The 21,254-nt window shown below is 45.9% G+C and overlaps 1 protein-coding gene and 1 pseudogene across 1 annotated transcript; both read right to left on the bottom strand.

The window, feature by feature from the left end:
* Positions 1-2,279: 2,279 nt before the first annotated feature.
* On the bottom strand, positions 2,280-3,154 carry LOC140202046 (dehydrogenase/reductase SDR family member 4 pseudogene; annotated as a pseudogene).
* Positions 3,155-6,352: 3,198 nt separating this feature from the next.
* Positions 6,353-7,724, bottom strand: LOC140202292 (dehydrogenase/reductase SDR family member 4-like). Its single transcript, XM_072267188.1, has one exon. The coding sequence runs from the start codon at positions 7,654-7,656 to the stop codon at positions 6,904-6,906; it is 753 nt and encodes a 250-aa protein (XP_072123289.1). The 5' UTR covers positions 7,657-7,724; the 3' UTR covers positions 6,353-6,903.
* Positions 7,725-21,254: the final 13,530 nt, after the last annotated feature.

The raw sequence follows: 21,254 nt of genomic DNA, 5'->3' as shown, positions 1-21,254 counted from the left end.
CAGTAGTGCTCCCAAGTCAAACCCCTGAGTCACTGGTAGCCAACCAGAAAAGGCCCCTTACTTCCCACTCGCTGCCTCCTGCCTGTCAGCCATTCCGCTATCCATGCCAGCATCTTTTCTATAACGATTCCTGTGTGTTGTTTTGCATTGATTCTTTTATGTACACACTCAAAGTAAATGTATTAGCAACGTACATATCTGTCATGATAGACAACGCTGACATACGTTTGCTTGAGGGCACATTTAACGATATAACAGCTTAATAGAAACAATGAAAGACTGCACGCAACAGAGCAGACAACCACAGTACAAAAGACAAAAATCTGTGCAAATACTGAAGAAAAAAGGAAATGATAATGAATAAATAACAAATAAACGAACAATAAATATTGAGAACCTAAGATGAAGAGTTCTTGAAAGTGAGTCCATAGGTTGTGGAACAGTTCAGTGATGGCCAAATGAAGTTTCGTGAACTTATCCCCTGTGGTTCAAAACCTGAAGGTTGAGGGTTAATAACAGTTGCTGAACCAGGTGGTGAGGCTCCTGTACCTTCCTCCTGATGGCAGCAGCGAGAGGAGAGCAAGGTCTGGGTGGTGGCAATCCCTGATGATGGATGCTGCTTTCCTGTGCCAATGCTTCGAGTAGTGGTGCTCATTGGTGGGAAGGGCTTTACCTGTGATGGACTGGACCATATTCTACAGTTCATGTGGGATTTTCCATTCAAGGGCATTCGTCTTTCCACATTAGACTGTGCTGCAGCCAGTTAGTATACTCTTCACCACACATCGATAGAACTTTGTCAAAGTTTTAGATGCCATGGTAAATCTTTGAAAATTTCAAAAAAAAATATAGGAGCTACTGTGCTTTCTGCGTAATTGCACTTACAAGCTGAGCCAAAGGAGATGTGATAGGCAGGTGAGAAGAGGTAAAGGGCCCGAGTGGGGAATTAAAGAAGGGGGAGGGGAGGGAATGTTTTTCTTAACCTGAATGAAATATCGCTATTGGAGGCCACCCAGACAGAACATAAGGTGCTCCTCCTGCACCCTAAGACTGGCCTCATCTTGGCACCAGAGTAGGCGTAACAACTGACATGACGGAACAAGAATGAATTTAAAATTAAAATGTTTGACCACTGGGAATTTCTGCATTTGGTGTATGGAGCAGAGGTGCTGGATGAAATGGTCCCCCAGTTTATGGCGGGACTCATCAATGTAGAGGAGGCCGCATAAGAAATTTGGGGCGACCAGGGAAGTGTAGACAACCTCAGCAGATTCGCAGGTGATGTGTTGCCTCACCTGAACTGACTATTTGGGGCCCTGAATGGAGGTGAGGGAGGAGGTGAATGTGCAGGTGTGGCACGGAGGCTGCTTGCTGGGATATGATAGATGATTAGTGGGGAGGGACAAATGGACAGTGGGATCATGGAGACAGCATTCCCTGCAGAAAGTGGAGAGCGGGGAGAAGTACAGGTATGTTTAGAGGTAGGTTCCCTTTGGATGTTGTGGAGGACGATGAGGCGCATGTGGTGGTCGGTAAGGACATGAGGAACTCTATCAATATCAAGGTGGCTGGATGGTAGGGTGAGTGCAGATGTTCAGGAATTGGAAGAGATGGGGGTGAGGGCAGGAAGGGAAATCCCGTTATTTGAAGGAGGACAGCTCTGATGTGTATGTATATCATGAATCACTTTTCACTGTTGATCAAAGTTATTCTGGATAATAAATACCACTTGATATTTATTGGTTACCTTGATACCACTCTTGGATTGTACTTGTGGTCCGGATAGTTTCCGTCGATCTTTTTACCCAGAAGACTGGTGTCACAAGGAGGCCACTGTTGCTTTGCTGTGGTCTGATTGAGTTGTAACGTGGAGAGAGCAAAGAGATCAAAGCTGCAAGAGTAGGGGGTGGGGTAAATGGAGAAGTTTTAAAGCCGTGCCTAGTGAAGAGTGGTGGATCTCCAGACTTCTCGACAGAAGAGTGGACGATCACTGGAAGAGTTGAGAGGGAGAAAAATCTGAGGGCACTGGGGAACACGCTGAGAAGCTGTGATGCCAGGTCAGAGCAATGGCAGGGAGAGGTTGAAGGGGCTCGGTGGTCTCATGCTACTGTGTTCTCGTACGCAACAGTCACACACTGACTGCTGTGCTACCAGTGCTGCGAGGGACAAATCCAGGTCCTGAAGAGCATCTCGTGTCCCGTTGTGGTAGGAGGGTAGGGGTTCCGGCGGTGGATGATCAGAAGAGAGAAGTGTTCAAGCAATGGGCAGGGGCAGCGATCTCAGAGCCGACACTGAGTACTGCCGCTCACGTTAATTGTCTCCCCGGTGACGCAGGATGCGTCAGGCGAGCAGAGGAAGGATTATGACACCGGCGCACTCCACTGCCTCTCCAAGGCACCACATATCGATCAGCTCCATGGCCACCTGCTGGTGGTCCTCCTCCTCCATCTCGTACGCACTGACGTGGGTCTCGATGATGCCGGAGGCCAGGCAGTTGACCCTGATATTGAGAGGGGCATTTTGATGGCTAGTCCCTTGGTCAGGACCGGCAGAGCTGTCCTGCTGACCGAATAGGGACCTATCATCGGGATGGCCCGGTAACTTGCCATGGAGCTGACCAAGGTGATGGAGCCACCCCCTGGCCCCTCCATTTGGGACATCACCAGCTGTGCCAGCGGGGCGGCTGACTTGTTGCTCAGATTTCCAGCATCTGCAGATTTTCTCTCGTCTGTGGTTTGACTGACTTTGATGTCCAGGATCTTGTTCCAGACAATTGGGCAAAGAACGGTCAACGGATTGGCGTTGAACACCAGGATGTCAACGCCCCCGAAGTGGCGACTCCTGGTCTGCGCCCTGATCTATGTGGCAGATGGTACCGATGAACGTCAGTCTGCTGCCGCGGCGCGACCTCCTCTGCGTTCTTGCCCTTGTGGCTGCTGATCATCATGTATGTACTGTTCTGGGCTAGGGGCTGTGCCACCGCTAGCCTGATTCCCTGGCTGGACGCCGTCACCAGAACCACCTTCCCCAGCAGCATAGTTCGAGTTCGAAAAGCCGACTGGAAGTCGCGCAGTTGCCCCTGCGGCAACAGATGAGCAGCATGTCCCACCTTGGACACGCTGAGACCAATCTTTTCTGCCACTTGCCCGAACATCCTTTGCTGCTTCTCCTGACTTTTAATGACTGTTGTCAGTCCAACTTAAAGGTCAACTTCCTGATGAACCAACAGACTCTCAGATATATCAGAATCCTGAGACTTCACTAAAACATGCAATCCAAAATCAACTAAATTTATTGGAATGAACCAAGGTGGGGTTACTGAGAAACCTACAGTGGTATATATTGCATTATCCAGCAAACCCATATTCCCAGCACCATAAGAACCCAGCCACCCAAAACTAAAAACACTATCCTTGTGAAGTTGCCAACGGTCCTCCAACACACTTTTAACAGAATGTTTACTTCTTTGCCCCTCAAATTAACCCAGTACGTTAACAACTTCATCCTCTGCGACTGTAAGGGTAATTGTCCCATTTCAACCAGTAACGCTAAAACAGGAGATGTCTTTATTGCACCACAACACAGTCTTAAAGCCTGAGCTGGTATCACATCCAAACATTTTAAATTTGAAGATGAAGCTGATCCATGAGCCACACAGCCATAATCAAGTACCGATCTAATTAACCAAATACAAATGGTCAACAAAGATTTTCGTGCAGCACCCCAAGAATACCCACAAAGACACCTCAGTATATTTAATAATTTATCAATTATTTTACTGATATGGGGCTTCCATGTCAGATTACTCATCCACATGCTAAGAAATCTTACCATGGACACTTCTTCGCGAGTTTGACCGTATAATTTCATATTAAATGCAGGGCTATGACCCTCATTGTATCACACATAATTCGCATTTTAGCCACTGGAAGCTTAAATCCTGATCTATTTGCCCAATGTTTTGACCTCATTAATCACTAATTGCATCCTATATACAGTTAAATTGAAATTTCTACCTCTAATCCATAAAGCTCCATCATCTGCAAAAAATGATTGACCCATCTCAGAAAAAATATTATTAATCATACTATTAAACAAAAGGCTACAAATACTGCCTTGTTGGGTCCCATTCTCTATCTCATATACCTGACTGACACTCACCTGCATACTGTCCAGATAAAAGACTCAGAAAAAAATTATATAGCCTTTTCAGAATGGCAGGCAGTGACTAGTGGGGTACCGCAAGGCTCAGTGCTGGGACCCTAGTTGTTTACAATATATATTAATGACTTGGATAAGGGAATTAAATGCAGCATCTCCAAGTTTGCGGATGACACGAAGCTGGGCGGCAGTGTTAGCTGTGAGGAGGATGCTAAGAGGATGCAGGGTGACTTGGATAGGTTAGGTGAGTGGGCAAATTCATGGCAGATGCAATTTAATGTGGATAAATGTGAAGTTATCCACTTTGGTGGCAAAAACAGGAAAATAGATTATTATCTGAATGGTGGCTGATTAGGAAAAGGGGAGGTGCAACGAGACCTCGGTGTCATTATACACCAGTCATTGAAAGTGGGCATGCAGGTACAGCAGGCGGTGAAAAAGGCGAATGGTATGCTGGCATTTATAGCAAGAGGATTCCAGTACAGGAGCAGGGAGGTACTACTGCAGTTGTACAAGGCCTTGCTGAGACCACACCTGGAGCATTGTGTGCAGTTTTGGTCCCCTAATCTGAGGAAAGACATTCTTGCCATAGAGGGAGTACAAAGAAGGTTCACCAGATTGATTCCTGGGATGGCAGGACTTTCATATGATGAAAGACTGGATGAACTAGGCTTATACTCGTTGGAATTTAGAAGATTGAGGGGGGATCTGATTGAAATGTATAAAATCCTAAAGGGATTGGACAGGCTAGATGCAGGAAGATGGTTCCCGATGTTGGGGAAGTCCAGAACGAGGGGTCACAGTTTGAGGATAAAGGGGAAGCCTTTTAGGACCAAGATTAGGAAAAACTTCTTCACACAGAGAGTGGTGAATCTGTGGAATTCTCTGCCACAGGAAACAGTTGAGGCCAGTTTATTGGCTATATTTAAGAGGGAGTTAGATATGGCCCTTGTGGCTAAAGGGATCAGGGGGTATGGAGGGAAGGCCGGTACAGGGTTCTGAGTTGGATGATCAGCCATGATCATACTGAATGGCAGTGCAGGCTCGAAGGGCCGAATGGCCTACTCCTGCACCTATTTTCTATGTTTCCTCTAGCCCCTGCTTTCCATAATCTAATTGCATGTCTTCCCAATCCTGAACTGTAACAGCGTCCAACCGACATTGCACAAATGGTAAAGCGGGAATTAGGACTACCCCGGCCCCACCGAAAAAGTGTCTGACCATATTGCATGCCCTACCAAATCTCAATACAGAGGCAGCAAGGACAAAGCGTCCCGCACTGTTCTGAAGTTGGACTACTGCAGCTGTTGACCACATCGTATGAACAGATCACCACCAATGACACATCAGATTCCCAGTCCCGACTTGCACTGTTTCACATACAGCATGGACAAAATGTTGGAGCTGGTGGACCTCAGTAAGTCAGGCAGCATCTATGGAGCTGTAAACAGTCGCCATTTTGGGTGGGGACCCTTCATCTACATGGATGCTGACTGACTTGCTGAATTCCTCCAGCATTTTGTGTGTGTTCTCTGGATTTCCAGTATCTACAGAATATTCTGTCAACGAATCAGCACTTCACATGGCTTCATCTCCACCCGTGCCAAAGGCCGAGCTGGAACACGATAAATATGCCCACTGATCAGGTGACAGCTTCACTTGCCCAGGTGGGTAGAATCAAAAGCTGAGAGCCAACACATCCATCATCAAAGACCACCACCACCCAGGCCACACTCTCTTTTTTGCATCAGGAAAAGGTACAGGAGGCTTAGGGCCCACACTAGCAAATTCAGGAAGAGTAATCCCTCAACCATCAGGCTCCTGAACCAGTCGGTATAACTTCACTCACCCCAATAGTGAACTGTTCCCACAACTTGTGGACTCACCTTCAAGGACTCTACAACCTACTTATCTATTGCTTATTGTTATTATTGCTATGTTTTCTTTCTTTTGTATTTGCAAGTTGTTGACTTCTGTTTCTTTCCCAGTCTTGTTGTGTGTTGTTTTTCATTGATTTTATCTTCAAATTCAAAGTAACTTTATCAGCAAAGTACTTATGTGCCATCATGTACAAGTATGAGATTTGTTTGCTAGGCATAGTCAGGAAATACGATAAATATAATAGAATCAATGAAAGACTGCATCCAATAAAGCAGACAACCGGAGCACAAAAGACAAAAAGCTGTGTAAATATTGGACATTTTAATAAGTAAGCAGAGGCAGGATCAGCATGGGTGTGGACCAAGTACGTTCAGAGGGGCGGATAGTCAGACAGTGTATCCATCTTTTGCAAACCCTTCAGTAGTTGCACTGACACCTGAAGAGCAGACTACCTGTTGGATGGAAGTGACCACCAACTCTGATAGATGCAGATGCCAAGTTTTTAAGCTTACCAGTGGGAGGTTGTGCTTTAGCACAACCGGCCCACCACCTCGAGGGAGTCTTGATCACAAGCCGGCGGAAACTCCTGAAGACAGGTGGCAAATCAACTGAAGATCCCACTGGTGATAGCATAGGACAGTTAACATCTTAGTCCACGTGTATTTTCAATTCTTGCATAACAGGGTGAGGTTTAAGAGGCCTGGTGGCCTAATCCTTCTTGAAGCATTGACTGTGTGGGAAATGGTACCAAATCCTGAAGAGCGACTCGGGGCCCGTTGTGGTGTGGGTGGTGCAGGGGCCCGGCAGTGGAAGATCAGAAGGGAGGTGTCCGAGCATTTGGGGGGCGCAGTGTTAGCGACCTCAGAGCCGACACTGAATGCCGCCGCTCACGCTAATGGTCTCCCCCGTGATGTAGGAGGCATCAGGCGAGCAGAGGAAAGAGACAGCCCCGGCGCAGTGTTCGGCCTCTCCCAGACGCCGCATGTCAATCATCTCCAAGGCCGCCTTCCGCGGGCCTTTGTCCTCCCACAGGGCCGCGCTGAAGCGGGTCTTGATGATGCCGGGAGCCAGGCCGTTGACCCTGATGTTGAGTGGGGCCAGTTCGGTGGCCAGCACCTTGGTCAGGGCCAGTGGAGCCGTCTTGCTGACTGAGTAGGGGCCTAGCAACGGGAAGGGCCGGTAACCGACCACGGAGCTGACCAGCACGATAGAGCCACCTCCTCGCCTCTCCATGTGGGGCACCACCAGCTGTGCCAGCAGGGCGGCCGATTTAACATTGATGTCCAGGATCTTGTCCCAGGCACTCTCCGGGCAGTCCAAGGTGCGGCCAATGAAGGGGTTGACGGCAGCATTGGACACCAGGATGTCGACGCCCCCGAACCGGCTGACCGTCTCGGCCACCAGCGACTCCCGGTCGGCGCCCTTACCGACGTGGCAGACGGTACCCGAGACGGACAGACCCTCGGCCTGCAGCCGCGACACGGCCTCCTCCACGTTCTTGCCCTTGCGGCTGCTGATCATCACATGAGCACCGTCCTGCGCCAGGCGCCGGGCCAACGCCAGCCCGATTCCCTGGCTTGAGGCCGTCACCAGAGCCACTTTGCCCAGCAGCATGGTTGGAGTCCGAAAGGGCAGCTGGCAACTGCAGCAGTGACTATCGGCATGTCCCGCCCCGGATGCGCCGATTCCGGTCGTCTCCGCCAGTCGCCCGAACATCCGGTCCTAATCCCGAACTGTAACAGCCACCGCACTACATGACAGCATTGCCCCCGGTGATAAAGCGGCAATCACAGCGCGCCTACCCGATGCCCCAACCATCAGGCTCTTGAACCAGTCGGGATAACTTCACTCACCCCAACACTGAACTGTTCCCACAACCTGTGGGCTCGCTGACTACTGCTTATTTGTTATTATAGAGTCATAGAAAAGTACAGCACAGAAACAGGCCCTTCGGCCCATCTAGATGTTTTGTTTTTTTTCTTTTTGCATTTGCACAGTTTGTTGACTTGGTTCTTTGTCCATTTTGAGCGTGGCTTTTCATTGATGCTATTTCAAAGCAAATTTATTATCAAGGGATATATGTGTCAGCCTATACAACCGTGAGATTCGTTTTCTTGTGGACATTGTCAAAAAGCCCAATAACCACAATATGATCAGTGTAGGACTGCACCCAATAGAGTCGACAACCAGAGTGCAAGAGACAAAAACTGTTCATATACTAAAGAAAAAAGAGAATAATAATCAATAAATAGACAATAAATATTGAGAGCATGTGGTGGAGTCCTTGAAGGCAAATCCATAGGTTGTGGGAACAGTTCAGTGTTGGAGCAATTGAAGTTGAGTGAAGTTATCCTCTTTGGTTCAAGAGCCTGATGGTTGAGGGGTAATAGTTGTTTCTGAACCTGGTGGTGTGAGTCCTGAGACTCCTGTACCTTATGCCTGATGGCAGCAGTGAGAAGGGAGCAGGACCTGGGTGGTGGGGGTACCGGATGATGGATGCTTTTTCCTGTGGAGATTTGCTCAGTGGTGGTGGTGGGGGGGGGGGGGGGAGGGCTTTATCTGTGATGGACTGGTTTGTATCCACTACTTTTTGTTGGATTTTGCATTCAAGGCCATTGGTGTTTCATACCAGGCTTTGAGAAAGCCAGTCAATATACTCTCTAGCATTTATCTACAGAAGTCTGTCAAAGTTTTAGATGCCATGTTAAATTGTCATAAACTTCTAAGTAGAGGTGCTGCCTCGTTTTCCTCATAATTGCAGTTATCTGCTGGGGTCCAGGACAGGTCGTCCAAAATGATGACACTGAGGAATTTAATGTTCTTCACCTGTGAGCCCCCAGATGAGCAGTGGCTTATGAACTCCAGTTTCCTCCTCCTGAAGTCAATAACCATCTCCTTGGTCTTGCTGACATTCAGGATGTTGTGGCTCCATTCAGCCAGATTTTCAATCTCCCTGATTCATCACTACCTTTGATATGGCCTACAACAACGGTGTTGTCTGCAAACTTGAATGTGGTGTTGGGACTGCGCTTAGCCTCACAGTCTTAAGTGTAAAGTGAGTAGAGCAGGGGGCTACACACACAGCCTGTGGTGCACCCGTGCTGATGGAAATTGTGGAGGAGATGTCTTTGCCAATCCGAACTGGCTGGGATCTACAAGTGAGCCAATCGAGGATGCAATTCTATAAGAAGGTATTGAGGCCAGGGTCTTGAAGCTTATTGATTAGTTTAGAGGGGATGATGGTTTGAATGCTGAGCTGTAGTTGATTAAGAGCATCCTGATATATGTACCTTTGCTGTCCAGATTTTGCTGGATTGAGTGAAGAGCCAGTGAAATGGTGTCTGCTGTGGACCTGTTGTGCTGGTGGGCAAACTGAAGTGGGTGAAAATCGCTTCTCCGGTGGGAGTTGATATGTTTCATCATCAACCTCTGAAAACACTCCATCACTGTCGATGAAAGTGCTACTGGCAGGTTACCACGTTCTTCTTAGGCCTCGGTGTAATTGAAACCTGCTTGGAGAAGGTGGGTACCTCAGACTGCCTAAGCAAGAGGTTAGAGATCTCAGTGAACACTCCAGCCAGTTGATCAGCACAGGTCTTTACCATCTGGGCCCGATGCTTTCCGTGGGCTCACCTTCTCACGTCGGCCTCAGAGACTGAAATGACCGGGTCATTGGGGGCTGTAGGAGTTTGTGATGTTTGCTCCATGTTTTGACCATCACAACATGTAGGAACCTTGTATTTACTTGTTTGTTTGTACTTACAGTGAATGCCTGTATAATTTCAGGGTAGTACTGTAATTGGTGATGTATATGTGTACTTTGTTAATCAATTAACTTTGAACATAGGGGTGGAATTACATTCTGACATCTGTGTACACAGCTTGCCTTTGCTGACAGTGTGCTTTCTGGCACTGCTCAATGCACACAGATGGCCTTTCTTGGTTGCTTGCATTTATACTTAATATAAATAATGTGTTTCAGTGTTGGGAAGACCTGCTGGCGAACTCAATATGTATTCCCTCAGCCCTCCTGTTTCCAACAACAACAGAACAGTAAAAGGCGCCAGGTATTACAAGTGTAGTCGGACTAAAGGCAAGACCGATCCAAACCTGCTGGTGGTGAGGGAGGTTGAGGTGCTTTCAAGGAGACAGCGAGGTAAAGGAGAGGCATGCTGCAGTTCTGGGGTGTGCTGATATGCAGTGTTGAGACTCTTGCAGAATTTTAAGGTGGGTAATTCCCCAGACCGTGGTGGTTCTTCCCAGACTTATTAGAAGAGATTGTTGACAGGTATCTTTCTATCCTCTTTAACCACAGGCAAGGTCCAAAAGGATTGGGGAATAACCAATATTTTCCACTGTTTAAGAATCGCACAAAGAAGAAAGCAGGAAATAGAGGGCCGGTGAGCTTTCCATCAGAGGTGGGAGTACTAGAGTATAGAAACGTACCTTCTGCCTAGTCTCATCTACCTGCACCCAGATCACATCCCTCTGACCCTCTGTCATCCATGTACCTATCTAAACTTATCTTAAATGTTACAATTGAATCTGCATCTACCAGTTCTGCTTGCAGCTCGCACCACCCTCTGAGTGAAAAAGTCCCACGTCAGGTTCCCCGTAAATATTCCACCTTTCACCCCTGCACTCTGGCTCTACTCTTACCCAACCTCAGAGGAAGAAGCCTTTATGCATTCACTCTATCTATACCTCTCATAAATCTGTATACATCTGTAAGATTGTGTAGTGGTCAGCACAATGCTTTACAGTACCCGCGACCCAGTTTCAATACCTCCTGTTGTCTGTAAGTTCTCCCTGTGGCTGTGTGGGCTTCCGATGGATGTTCCGGTTTCCTCCCACAGTCCACAGACGGACCAAATCGAAAGTCAATTGTTCGTTGTAAATTGTCATGTGATTAGGCTAGTATTGAATTGGGGGGTTGCAGGGAGGTGTGGCTCAAAGAGATGAAAGGGCCAATTCCACACTGTATCCCAATAAATAATAAATAAATAAATAAGATCTCCCCTTATTCTCCTGCACTTCAGTGAATAAAGTACCAACTTACATAATTTTTCCCACTAACCCAGGTTCTAAAGTCCTGGCAACATCCTTGTAAGTTTTTCCTGAACTCTTTGAATTTTATTGATAACCTTCCTGTAGGTATGGGACTAGAATTGCACACAATACTCCAAATTCAGCTTTGCCAATGTCATATACAGCCACTGCAGCATTGTGGTTGGCACGACACTATTGCAGCCTGGGCCATTAACTTTGGAGTTGAATCGTGGCATTCTCTGTAAGGAGTTTCCACTTCCTCCCTGTGAAATGTGTCGATTTCCTCTGGGTGTTCTGGTTTCCTCCCACAGTCCAAAGATGTACTGGTTAGTAGGTTAATTGTTCATTGTAAATTGTCCCTTGATTAGGTTAGGGTTAACTGGGGTTGTTGGGGTTGCTGTGCATCTCAGCTCAAATGGCCAGAAGGGTCTATTCTGTACCATATCTCTAAATAAGTAAACAAACTTCAGCGTAACATTCCAAACTCTGTACTCAGGTCCAGGTTTATGAATGCGTGGTGCTATTCTGGATGTCCAGCATCCGCAGAATCTTTTGTGTTTACGACCCTATCTACTTGTACTTCCACTATCAAGGAATAGGGATCTGTTTCCCAGGTCCCTTTGTTCAATGGCAAAACTCATGGCCCTCCAAGATGACCAGAACCTTGTGGTTTGGAGGGTTGCATGTCTCAATAACCTGGAAAGGTATGGTGGCTGGAGTCAAGACTTTATGTTTTGTCTCTTTGTAGGGTCACCCATGCCAAACAGGTCAAAGGGTAGAGGCCAAACTAAGTGGGCTGTCGGTTCTCCAGGCTTGGGGGTTCAGCTCAGGGCTAACAACCCTATCTGGTCAAACAAAACTGTTACGGAAACAGCAATGAAGAATCCTCCTACATCTGGGAGTCCACCTGGGACTTGCATGGCTCACAGAAGTGAAAACTGAGAGGAAGCTACTGGCATGATCATGGAAGCCCTGAACACTGCCAAGACTAAGGCCAAGACCAAAATTGGCCAAAGACAGAAAGCAATGAAGTTACCTTCATTGTCACCCTGAATGCAAGTGGTGTAATGGGCAGTAGTTCAACTCATAGCCATACCATTCACTGTCTACCATTCCCCTGGCTTGTCCATCCAAAGTGCAACATCTCACAAGGCTTATTGGACAGATTCTTAGGGACAGGATCTGCTCACACCTGCAATAGTGAAGACATTACCGTAGAAGGGAAGACTTTGACTTTGTGGATGACCTTGCATTACTATCAGGTACAGACCAGCACATGCAAGACAAGACTCAGCACCTGTGTACCTTTGGAGGACAGGTTGGGTAGAGTCAGCGAGAGAAAGACTGAGATCATAACCCTCAATGCAGAGTCTCCTCCTCCCACCAAGGCTTACCCAGCACCAGCAGACTCAACTACCTGGGCAGCGTCATTCGACAGGTTGTTGGGACCAAGGCTGACATCTAGTACAGACTCAGCAAAGCTAGAAATGAGCAACATATGGGGATCAACCAAGCAGTGTCCACACCAAGGTGAAGCTGTACCAGAGCTGTGTTCTGTCCACAGTCTTATATGGGTCAGAATGCCGCTGCATGAGAGAGAACAAACTTGCCAAACTGTTCACACCAAGAGCTGCACTAGATGTCCACCATCTTGCCAAATGATGCTGCCCAAGTAGAGAGGAGAAAGAGGGTTGTGGTGGAGGAGTGTTATTCTAACTGGAGGCCTGTGACCAGTGGTGTTTGACAAAGATTACTGCTAGGTCCATTGTGATTTGCAATATATTCTGGGTGCCACAGTAGCATTGCATTTAGCTTGATGCTAATACAGCTTGGGGGTTCGAAGTTTGGAGTTCAGTCCCAGCATCCTCTGTAAGAAAGTTTGTGTGTCCTTCCTGTGAGCGCATGGGTTTCCTCTGGATGCCCTGGTTTGCTCCCAAAGATCAAAGACGTCCAGTTAGTAAGGTAATTGGACATTGTCAATTGTCCAATGATTAGGCAAGGGTTCACTAGGATGCTGCCTGGATGGGAGGCTATGAGCTATATGTAGAAGTTGGACAAACTGGGATTGATTTCTCTGCAGCATTGATAGGCAGAGTATAAATTCAGAGTCTTCATAAAATAGAAGAGTGAGAGGTGGAAAGGTGAGAGTTGGAAAGTTTAAAGGAGTTTTACATTGTGAGTGATAAGTGCCAAGAGGCTCTCTGGAATACTGAAAATATCTTTGCTGCAACACAGTGTTAACTCCCCACTTGTAACAACCCTGTTGGGCAGAAGCCAATTAAACTGACAGAATGACTATTCACAGCATATCCTCTCTATTTTTAAGTATTTTGCAAGGATAATGTAAGGAGAGAGTTAAATTTTACAGAAATCATATGAGTCAACCTTGATATGTGCAAAAATGTGTAACATAAAGTGGTGTTAGCTTGGAATATGGTAATGCTTTGAGAACGTACAGGAGCATGCAGCCATGAGATTAAATAATGCTGATAAAAAATGTCCTTCTGCAAAACATGTTGTCTCTGTCTTTAAATTATGTGCCTGGGACAAAATCCATGAGAAATACTAATTTACGATCTAGCTGAATGGAAAAGTACTAGGTTCCACTGAGGTTGAGGGGGACTACAACTAGAGGTCATAGGTTAAGACCATAAGCCCATAAGACAAAGGAGCAGAAATAGGCCATTTGGCCCACCGAGTCTGCTCTGCCATTTTATCATGAGCTGATCCATTTTCTCCTATTTAGTCCCACTCCCCCGCCTTCTCACCATAACCTTTGATGCCCTGGCTACTCAGATACCTATCAATCTCTGCTTTAAATACACCCAATGACTTGGCCTCCACTGCCACCCGTGGCAACAAATTCCATAGATTCACCACCCTCTGGCTAAAAAAATTTCTTCGCATCTCTATTCTGAATGGGCGCCCTTCAATCCTTAAGTCATGCCCTCTCGTACTAGACTCCCCCATCATGGGAAACAACTTTGCCACATCCACTCTGTCCATGCTTTTTAACATTCGAAATGTTTCTATGAGGTCTCCCCTCATTCTTCTAAACTCCAAGGGTGAAAGGTGAAAAGTTAAAGGGGAACATGAGGGGGAACTTCTCCACTCAGAGGGTGGTGAAAGTGTGGAACAACTGCCTGCACAAGTGGTGCATGCAAGCTCGATTTCAATGTTTAAATGAAGTTTGTATAGGTGCATGAATGGTGGGGCTATGGTCACAGTGTAAATTGATGGAAGTGGGCAGTTTAAAAGGTTTTGGCATTGACTAGATAGGCCAAAGGGCCTGTTTCTGTGCTGTAATTTTCTGTGATTCTACACTAGGGTAGAGCATTTGATTCAAAGATTTAAAACATGTTTATTATCAAAGTATGTACAGTGGTGCTAGAAAGTTTGTGAATCCTGGAGAATTAGGATGGGTGTGACCCCTTTGTACAGCAATAACTTCAACCAAATGTTCCTGTTAACTGTTGATCAGTACTGCATATCGGCTTGGAGAAAGTTTAGGCCAGTCCTCCTTACAAAACCACTTCAGCTCTGGGATGCTGGTGGGCTTCCTTGCATGAGCTGCTTGCTTCAGGTCCTTCCACAACATTTCTATAGGATTAAGGTCAGGACTTTGACTCGACCATTCCAAAACAAAAATCTTCTTCTATTTAAACCATTCTGATGTTGATTTATTCTTGTTTTTGGATCATTGCCTTGTTGCATTATCTATCAACAAACTCATTCGTAAGGCCAGTGATGTTGGGGGGATGGAACTGGACTCTCTGACGGTGGTGTCTGAAAAGAGGATGCTGTCCAAGCTGCATGCCATCTTGGTCAATGTCTCCCATCCACTACATAATGTACTGGGTGGGCACCGGAGTACATTCAGCCAGAGACTCATTCCACCGAGATGCAGCACAGAGCGTCATAGGAAGTCATTCCTGCCTGTGGCCATCAAACTTTACAACTCCTCCCTTGGAGGGTCAGACACCCTGAACCAATAGGCTGGTCCTGGACTTATTTCCATCTGGCATAATTTACATATTATTATTTAATTATTTATGCTTTTATATTGCTATATTTATACTCTATTCTTGGTTGGTGCAACTGTAACGAAACCCAGTTTCCCTCGGGATCAATAAAATATGACTATGACTAAGTTTCAGGTGACTGACAACTACCCTGACATTCTCCTGTAAAAATGTCTTGATACAATTTTGAATTCATTGTTCTCTCAACGATTGCAAGCTGCCCAGGCCCTGAGGCAGCAAAGCGGCCCCAAACCATGTGTCACGGGTAAGATGGGATTTTGGTGTTGGTGTACACTGCCCTTTTACCTCTAACCAGAGCAATGTGCATTTCTGCCAAAAAGTTCAACTTTCATCTCATACATTGCCCCAGAAGCATTGAAGAACACCCAGGTGGTCTTTTGCAATGTGAGACATGCAGCACTGTTTGTTTTTATTTGGAGAGCAGTGGTTTCTTCCATAATGTCCTTCCATGAACACCATTCTGTTCAGTGTTTTTCTTATAATGGACACAGGAACAGAGAGTTTAGCAAGCTCTGGAGCTTTATGCTGCTCTTTTGCTGTTACCCTTGGGTTCTTTTTCTCTTCCTTCAGCATTGCATGTTGTACTCTTGGTGTGATCTTTGCAGGATGCCCACATCTAGGGAGAGTAGCAACGTTACTGAGGTTTCTCCATTTGTAGAAAATTTCTCTTACTCTCAGGTCTTTAGAAATGCTTTTGTAGCCTTTTCCAGCTTCATGCATCTCTACAATTCTTCTTCTAAGGTGCTCTGAAAGTTGTTTTGATCAAGGCATAGTACATATAAACAGATCTTTCTTGAGAAGAACAGGCTCTGTCAGTAACCTGATTTTGTGTGAGAGTTTCATAGGGAGACCCCCTCTACAACCCACATGTCCAATCTCATCTCATTGATTGGAACACCTGACTCCAAATAGCTTTTGTAGAAGGCATTACCCCAGAGGCTCACATACTCTTTCCAACAAATACATGTACGGGCCCAGATGGTGTCCCGGGATGGGTTCTCCAGGCCTGTGCAAGCGAGCTAGCTGGAGTGTTTGCTGACATCTTCAACTGCTCCTTGCTTCAGTCTAAGATCCTCTCGTGTTTTAAGAAGGCAACGATAATCCCAGTGCCGAAGAAGAGCAAGGTGGCATGCCTGAATGCCGATCGACCTGTGGCTCCGACATCAATTGCTATGAAGTGCTTCGAGAGATTGGTTATGCACACATCAACCACAGCCTACCGGTCAACCTCGATGCTTTGCAATTCGCCTACCGGAGTAACAGGTCAACAGCAGATGCCATCTCTCTGGCCCTACATTCCTCCTTAGAACACCTGGAGAATAAATACGCATACGTAAGGCTCCTTTTCATTGACTACAGCTCTGCCTTTAATACCATCATGCCAAATAAACTGATTCCCAAGCTCCGGAACCTGGGCCTTAGCACTCAGATCTGCAGCTGGATCTTCAACTTCCTCACAGACAGGACCCAGGCTGTAAAAATAAGGGACAAGCTCTCCTCTACAATCACTCTGAGCACTGGTGCCCCACAAGGCTGTGTACTCAGCCCCCTGCTGTACTCACTGTACACCCATGATTGTGTAGCCAAGTTTCCAGCAAACTCAATATATAAGTTTGCTGATGACACAACAATTGTAGGCCATATCTCGGGTAATGATGAGTTTGAGTACAGAGAGGAAATTAAGAATCTGGTGGCATAGAGTGAAGACAATATCCTATCCCTCAATGTCAGCAAGACGAAGGAATTGGTAGCTGACTTCAGAAGGAGTAGCGGACCGCATGACCCAAATTATATCAGTGGTGCGCAAGTGGAACAGGTCAAAAGCTTTAAGTTCCTTGGGGTCAATATCACAAATGACCTGACTTGGACCAATCAAGCAGAGTCCACTGCCAAGAAGGCCCACCAGCGCCTTTACTTCCTGAGAAAACTAAAGAAATTTGGCCTGTCCCCTAAAACCCTCAGTAATTTTTCTAGATGCACCGTAGAAAGCATTCTTCTAGGGTGCATCACAACCTGGTTTGGAAGTTGTTCTGTCCAAGACTGGAAGAAGCTGCAGAAGATCGTGAACACGGCGCAGCACATCACACAAACCAATCTTCCATCCGTGGACTCACTGTACACCGCACACTGTCAGAGCAGTTCTGCCAGGATAATTAAGGACAAGACCCACCCAGCCAACACACTTTTCATCCCTCTTCCCTCCGGGAGAAGGCTCAGGAGCTTGAAGACTCGTATGGCCAGATTTGGGAACAGCTTCTTTCCAACTGTGATAAGACTGCTGAACGGATCCTGACCCGGATCTGGGCCGTACCCTCCAAATATCCGGACTTGCCTCTGGGTTTTTTTGCACTACCTTACTTTCCATTTTCTATTTTCTATTTATGATTTATAATTTAAATTTTTAATATTTACTATCGATTTGTACTCCAGGTGGCAGGAAGCGCAGAATCAAGTATCGCTGTGATGATTGTACGTTCCAGTATCAATTGTTTGGCGACAATAAAGTACAAAGTAAATAAATAAATGAACAAGTATAATGTTTTTTGTGTTATTTATTTCATTGGGTTCTTTTTATGTAGTTTCAGGACTTGCGTGAAGATCTGATCACATTTTAGATCGTATTTATGCAGAAATAGAGAAAATTCTACAGGGTTCACAAACTTTCTGGCACCGCTGTATGCAGTTTACAGCCCTGAGATTCGTCTTCCCACAGACAGCCACAAAACGAAGAAAACCACGGAACCCGGTCAAAGAAAAACATCAAACCACAGAGCCATGGAAACAGTTTAGCAACGTTCGGATTAGTTCAGTTCAGTTCAGTTTAGCCCTGTGTCATTCACTGACTGCAGGCTGCAGACCCAGTCTGCCATGATCAAAATTGCACGAAATAGCAGTGAGAAAGAAGTAATAAGAAACACAGAGAGTCCAAAGCACCAACAACATTGATTAAACCTTGCCCAAGACCCAAGGCCTCGGCACCATCCTCTGGTAGCATCGCGCGAACACCAGTCACATACAGACACCTTCCTCTGGCAGCAGAGAAAGAGAGATGGGTCAAATGCAGGCAGGTGGCGCTGAACCCTGCTCACCTTCCACTCTTGTCTTTGTTGATCTCAATCTCTCTCCACACTTTCTTCAGTGAGATCAGTGTGAAATGAAGTCGATCATGGTCTCCAGGCTGCAAACCTCATTGAGCTCCCTCGAGACAGCAAAATGGCTCAAACAGTCCGAAAGCACAGGCTCAGAATGTCAATCAGTTCCAGTAGTACCAGAGTCATATGTAGTGCCCTGGTTCACATCTTTACTGTTATGCTGCAGGTATTTCATTGAGCAGCTCTGTAAGAACTGTTTGTTCTGCTTTCAGCCTGTTTGAGTGATTGTTGAAGATAAGGGACGATGTGGAACGTGTGCCATCCAATGAGTGCGACATTTTTCTTGGTGAGGGACAATAATGTTGGTCTTAGGCTTTTGTTTGGGAGGAGATGAAGCGAGAAGTTGCTGGGGAGAACCAGTCATAGCATATGATCCAGTGGGGGACCCGTTTGTTTGAGATGGTTTGCGAGCGACGTTCGAAAGGTGGTGTGTGCTTTCACGTTGACCGAGGGCCCAGTGTGTGAGTGGCAGAGAAGGTCAAGATGAGCTCCAAATTGTGCACCATTTGACTGTTTAATTAGGATAGGCCCCTTTTCTAACCTTTCAGTTAAGATTCATAAATATAATTCCTTTCATCGTATGCAGTGTGCTGTCCGCTATTTTGTGGCATTAATTTGAAACAGGGTAGTGAGTTACACAGCATCCACACAAACTGGGGGTTTGGGAGGGGTGGGCTCACGCCTCAATCATACATGTTTGGCGGCGAGGCTGAAGGATTGTCTTCGCTAGACTTACACAGTTGAGGAAAGCAGAGTGTTTCACATAGTTGAAAGAAGAAGAAACAATTAGTTTTGTGAACTGTCTGAAGGACTTTGCATTTGGTTGCGTTGTTCACTGGTACCAGCTTCATCATCGGTTTATTTGACTTCATTGGTATAGACTGGGGTGACTCTTTTGTGAAAAAGCGGGAATCTCACCTTTGGCCAGGACTGTGACCGGTGGTAAGGGACAAACTGATACAAGGCACGGAGAAGGCTGCAGAAGCAACTTACCGATTGTGGGGGTTGCAGCTGGCATTCGATCAGATTGTTCAAAGTTCAGAGTGAATTTGTTATCAAAGTACATGTATATCACCATATACAACCCTGAGATTCATTTTCCAGTGGGCAATCTCAATAAGTTCAATAAACATAACATAAGCAATGAAAGACCATATCATCAGGGTGGACAATGGGTGTGCAAAAGACAATAAACTGTAAAAATACAAAAAGAAAGAAAGAAAAATAATGATAGTAAATAAGCAATACATTTCCTTTTTTAGTATCTCTATTTCTTGCTTTCAGGGTTCTTTTGAACACCCTAATCTGGAGTTACATGCTGACTTTGGTTCTTTGCGGGAATGGGACCCGCTCTCGGGGTTTCACAACTGACCGTTATTCGGCACACCAAGGATGCAGCCTAAGAGTTCTGCTTGCCTTCGGAAGGCCGAAATCCCATGGCTCTGGAGGTGGGTGGATCAAAGGTCAGTGTCCCAGCAGGAGATCGGTGTGTCATGGGAGTTGGAAGATCTATGGCTGTGTGCCCAGAGACCTGAGATCTTTGGGCACAGAGCTCGAAAAAAAGCAACGTAATGGACTTCTAATATCGTAAACCAGTGAGTTGTTTTTATGTCTCCCCTCTCACTGTGAAATGGAGAATCATCTTTCTCCCTTCTTAGGGAGAGAGAGAGCCTGTGGTATGTCAAATACCGGGTGAACGAGTAGGCTTTGGGGTATTGCAAGTCTGTGTCTTTGCTGTTGCTTTGCTGCATGCTTGAGTGCTCGGTGGGGGGTGCAGCTGCTTTTTTTTGTTGGTGGGGAGAGTGGGGATTGCTGCTTGCTGCCACTTACGTGCAGAAAGGAGGGGAGCTGGGGGGGGGACTTTGGGGTTCTAACGTTTAACTGTCATTCATTCTTTGGGGCACTACTCTGTTTTTGTGGATGGTTGCAAAGAAAAAGCATTTCAGGATGTATATTGTATACATTTCTCTGACATTAAATGTAGCTGTGAAATCTTTGTATAAATATTGAGAACATAGATTAAGAGTCAAGAGTACACTGTGAATTTTCAAAGTTGATAATTACATTACTTTGTCCTCTGTATTTGATTGAAGTGGTTAATGATTATTAATATTTATATAATTACAATAAAATAGTGTTCATGACCTTTAACATTTCTATAGTGCCTCCAATACGACTTGCTGCTGCATCAAGGACGAACAGGAAACTAATTTAAAAATATTTCATTCCAGAGAAACCGGGTGGGAATGAGTAAATGAGAGGAACAACAACTGATATTCTGCCTGGGTGCTCTTCTGGCATGAAAACTGACATTTCCAATGGGTAACCCTCACCACTGGTGTATTACACTACCCCCAAATGACCCTCTTCTCTCCCCACCCCTAACTACTCCTTTCTTTCCTCCACTTCTTCCATAACTCCCTGAGCCTGCAGTCACACTTTTACTGAGCAAGGAGGCTGTGGGTGTTGACGTTAAACTATGCCAGCCCAGGATCTCACTGCAGGAGTTTCTCAAGGCAGTGCCCAGGGCCAGCTGTCTTCTGATGTTTCCTCAGTGACATCAGATATGGGGATGTTGGCCAATATCAACTCGCACCTCAGTGTCTGCCATTCTCTGGAATAGACATTTTATTCTGCATTCTGTTATTGTTTTATTTTATTTTATTTAGATATCCAATGTAAAACAAACACTTACAGATCCAGTGACTCAGGTTTGATGTCATTAACTGCAGTGAGATGAATGACAAGAAGCAAGACAAGGTTTCTTGGCCCCTCTAACCTGTTCTATTCAGAGTTACACTGCAAGGAAAGAGGCCACACCAACCAAAATGTCTGCTTGAGTTTGACCCATTTGACAGGATTGGCTCATAATTATTCCAAGTGCTTCCTATCCATGTAGCTGTCTAAGAGTCTTTTATACATTGTATTTGTAATCCCTTCCACTGGCCGTTCATTCTGTAGATCCACC

This window comes from Mobula birostris, chromosome 8 (genome assembly GCF_030028105.1).
Source record: "Mobula birostris isolate sMobBir1 chromosome 8, sMobBir1.hap1, whole genome shotgun sequence".
NCBI classification, from domain to species: domain Eukaryota; kingdom Metazoa; phylum Chordata; class Chondrichthyes; order Myliobatiformes; family Myliobatidae; genus Mobula; species Mobula birostris.
Note: the sequence above shows the minus strand (reverse complement) of the source record. Positions and strands in the feature narration are given on the sequence as shown.